General features: G+C 36.5%; 1 protein-coding gene across 1 annotated transcript in view; it reads right to left on the reverse strand.

Annotated features, from left to right (window-relative positions):
• The window catches only part of SPTA1 (spectrin, alpha, erythrocytic 1), a 69,660-nt gene extending 66,206 nt beyond the window's left edge, over positions 1–3,454 (reverse strand). Inside the window, exons 1-3 of the mRNA XM_008586049.1 lie at positions 3,431–3,454; positions 2,053–2,292; positions 553–678 (exon numbers count right to left, since the gene is read on the reverse strand). Of these exons, the coding sequence (XP_008584271.1) occupies positions 553–678; positions 2,053–2,292; positions 3,431–3,454 (390 nt within the window). The remainder of the gene's footprint in view (positions 1–552; positions 679–2,052; positions 2,293–3,430) is intronic.
• Between the last annotated feature and the right edge of the window lie 765 nt (positions 3,455–4,219).

Here is a 4,219-nt window from a genome sequence, read left to right on the forward strand (position 1 = left end):
ATTAATAATATGTTACAGTGTGGTAAATCTTTAATGAAATGGTGGTGATCTTCAGTTCTGGGTATTCAGGAGAGATTTTCTGAAAACCAGTGATTTTAGGGGTTTTTTGAAGAGGAAGGAAGGGTATGGAGTGGTACGATAGTAGTCACAGGATGTGAGGTGTTAAAGAGGCATCATATATGAAGGGAGAAAGATTTCAAAGAAGATTCAAATGCGAGAACACTCCTTGTTTGAAGAGATTAAGAGACAAGGACACTAAGGTCAAATAAATAATTAGAAAGGATCTTTGGAAAAGCCAGTTCACCCTGTAGTGGCATAAGGATTAAAGTGATGCCAACCAGTGACAGCTTCATATCACGGTTCTTCTCCCCAACCCAAGGAACACAAGGTCAGCCTATCATTTCGCCCCCTCAACCGCAATAGAAGATAAGAGTCAGGAGCCCTGGTTCCAAACCAGCTACATCAAGAGTTATACCCAATAAAATCAATTAAAACCCTGGGAACATAATCAACATTAAAAACTTCTCTTTGAGAGCCCTACTATACATTTACCTTGGTGTCCTCATGGGCAAAATGCCCCTCAGGAAATCGGACTTTCCTGATTTCCTCCAGTTCAGGAATGACCCTTGATTTTGCTTGCACTTCTGCTGCGAAGGATTCATGCTTCTGATATTTCCCCTGAAGTTTAAAAATCAGAGTTTATGGCTAATGAGTCCTAGTCTCCATGGAACCATAAAGTGGTCTTTCTATCCCCTCTTACTTTCAGGCACAACTCCTTGGTTCCCAACCTGCATTAAACGATAACATATGACCATAGCTGAAACAGCCACATTTTAAGAGAAATGATCTAGGTAGAGCCACTGAACATAGGTTTTCAAAGGGTTCCAGGCTCAAAGTCAGAGGCCATGGAGAAGGTCTTTTTCCATCTCCACTGCCTTTGAAATTTTTTAGTAAATACTTGTATTATATTATTTTAAAGGCTCAATAGACTTCTGTGGGAATAAAAGACTGTAACACATGTATTCTTCCTCTTCAGAAGAGAGGAAGAGCTGAGTTCTATTGAAAGTAGAGCACAATGAGGAGGATGGTAGTTATTACATATATATGTATATTAATTAAAAGGAAGTTTGCATGCTGGGCTCTTTTCCTGTTATAAATAAATTGATCCATTTAATATACATTACTTTGATCTTGTTCCAGGTGCTCCCTGTCCAACATGAATTTCCCTTTTAGGCAAGTGCAACCCTTTCTTCTTATCATGACTATGCCACATGCTGTAATATTAGGTGAGCAGATAGTGATGGGAGCTTTTACCAAACTTCTTTTGGAACCTCTCATTTGAACTTAACATGAGTCATGAACAGCAATGGCGGGGAAACAGTGGAAAAACTCTCATTAACTCATGTCTTTCTGAAGAGAGTGGAGAGTAGTTGCTTCAGAAGCATTCATGACTCTTCACCCTAATTCTATCCTTAATGTCACAAAATATGTAAATCACATAGTGTCAAAATTCCTTGGATTTCAGTCACTGTTTTGCCCATAGCATAATTTCGGATGTATACAACATCTATCGAATACTATCTAGAGTGAGTTTTCTTTTCAAATAAGACCCTGAAGCTTAAGAACTGGAAGGCATGGGCTATCTGGAGGCAGAATTACTGTGCCTAATAGATAGTCTAATCCATTATTTAACCCCCCCTCAACAGCTAACCAGATGTACACTTATTATAAGGATGTAAGTTCTGAATGTAAGTTCATTATAAGAAACAGTTCTGTGCTTTCAACAACTGCCAAACTCCCACTTTTTGTTTGATTTTTCTTTTCTCAGTCTCACCTCTCCAACTTTGTAAGGGAAAATGCATCTTTAGGTTTTCTCTTAATTCGATTCTTTAACTTCCTACCCCACTGCCTTATTTGCTTTGTTTTATTTTGTTGCTAAATGAGATCTTATTGTACCCACATTCACCTTTCAACATTAACATAAAGAAAACTCTGTTTCCCTTTGGGTCTGCTCTGGGGTCTGCTCTGGGAAAGTCAGTGAAACTGAATGACCTGTATATTAGTTGGGTCTTCATAGCTCTTATCATCTGCAATCTTGAGTTTCTCCAAGATCCACTTCTCCAGATCATCTGCATCTCGCCTGAAAACCTGGTAGTGATAGGACTCTTCAAGCTTCTGACCCCTCTCAGCAACCAGCTCCTTGAACCTCCGGTACCGACTCAACACCTCCTGACGCCTCTCCTGGATCTCTTCAGCTGTTTCCAAAACCTTTGGCCCACTGCTCTCCATAACCTGTAGATTAAAAATCATATTTATTGCTAGTTCTCAGATCTCTAGTACGCTGCCTCTCTTATACACCCCAAAGCATTTACTCATATTCCATCTATGTTCAGATACCTTTAAGCCTGTAAATGCCTTTAGTTAGAAGGGCTGTAGTAAATCTACATAATTTTTAACCACATAGAGCTATTGCTGAGGCTAGTGATTCGTAATCATCCAGAATACTGTCCCAAATTTTCACATAAATGTGTGCCAAAAATTTACTAAGTTCTATAAATGGAACCAAACTGAACTACTGATGGAGCAAGTTCAAACTAGCAAAATGACAGAATTTCATATAGATAAAGAGAGAAATGTAATTTTTTTTTCTTTCAAAGCCTAAAAAGGTATTGACAAGTGCTGGTCATTCTGAACTTATTTAATGAATAATAAAGAATAGCTTAAAATTATCTTAGTGAATTATATACAAAAGTTTAAAAACGTAGCCCATGTATTGTTTACTCTTTTTATTTGCTTTACTCACAAACACTATAAATGAAAAGTTCTGCTGGTCTTCTATTCAGTTACCAAAAATTTCAAATTATCAGCATCTCAGTAAGGATTTGGGAAAATTGGATTTTGTCATATAAAACTTTATACTGTCAAATGACATAAAATATCCCTTTCCCATAGAGTAATTTAACTTGTTTCTTACAATATCCATCTTCATTCATCCGGATATGACCACTGTTTTCCCTAGCTTACCTCAGGTAGAAGAGTCAACATAGAGTTTAAATTTCAGTCTCTATTTCTCCTAAATACTGGCATTACTCTGAGAATGGCCATTATTAGTGGGGCTATAGAATCAAATAGTTCCATGGAGACTCAGATCTTTATTGGGTGTAATTTCGCTCCAAGTCACCTAGTTGTTCTCTATATGAACAGACTCACAGGAATCAACACTGGGTTTTGGTGCTGTATAAACATGAGATCAAGGTTGTTGTCTAAAGTGAGACATTCACAAAAAAGAGAGTTAAAATTAAAAATTTCGACTTTTACAAACAAAACAAGAACAATTCTTAATAATCCTGTCAAATATAGAAAGTTTAAAGGAGACAGGTTTCCTAATATTATTAGTAATAAATGTCAGTAAAGAGAATTCTGTACTCACAGTTTCCTTTGGAAAGTTCTCCATTTTTTCTAAAGGTCTAGAACCTGTCAAGATAAATTGTGTGTGTGAGAGAGAGAGAGGGAAAGTGAGAGAGAATTCACACGGAACTGTCTAGTCTTTCAAATAGGGGTGACAGAAATGTTAAGTATGTGGCAAAAAAAAAAAAAAAAAAAAAGTCCCTTGCTTGGTCCCGGAATCCCGCCAGCCACAGATAATCAATCTTATCTTTAGAAGACATATTCAGCTAGCTAAGGCAGTTGCTAACTCTCACAGATGCTGGGTGACTCAGCAGTTTGGGGGGCTATGGTTCTCAAAGGTTTTCAATGGAACTTCAAAAAAAATGAAAGTAAGTTTTTTAATGAGAAATTAGGAAGAAAAATAGTAATGAATGTAAGACAAAAAGACTGTTAAGATTACTTTGTTTCTTTGATTAGTTTTAGATTTTATAATTTCTCAGAATCATAAATTAGGAAGGAATTCTGGATTGCCTATTTTTCTGAGTCTGCAGAGCTGCAAGAACTCAGGGCATACATAGGTTCTTGTTTCAATCTGCATCTAACAAATACAACTCAACAACTTCATCAAAACCAGCTACAGATTTTCAACAGACTTTAAGTAAATAGATTACCCTGTCTTTTGCTGTAGCATCTTTTCCAAAATACTAAGAAGATTTTATGCTAGCCTCATTGATTCAGTTTTCAAAAATCTGATTTAGCTGTTCTAAATGTAAGAAACAAAAGAAGTAAGATACATGAATGTGTTTATTTGTATTTCATGAAACAAAAATTA

Source organism: Galeopterus variegatus, unplaced genomic scaffold (genome assembly GCF_000696425.1).
Source record: "Galeopterus variegatus unplaced genomic scaffold, G_variegatus-3.0.2 Scaffold3812, whole genome shotgun sequence".
NCBI classification, from domain to species: Eukaryota; Metazoa; Chordata; class Mammalia; order Dermoptera; family Cynocephalidae; genus Galeopterus; species Galeopterus variegatus.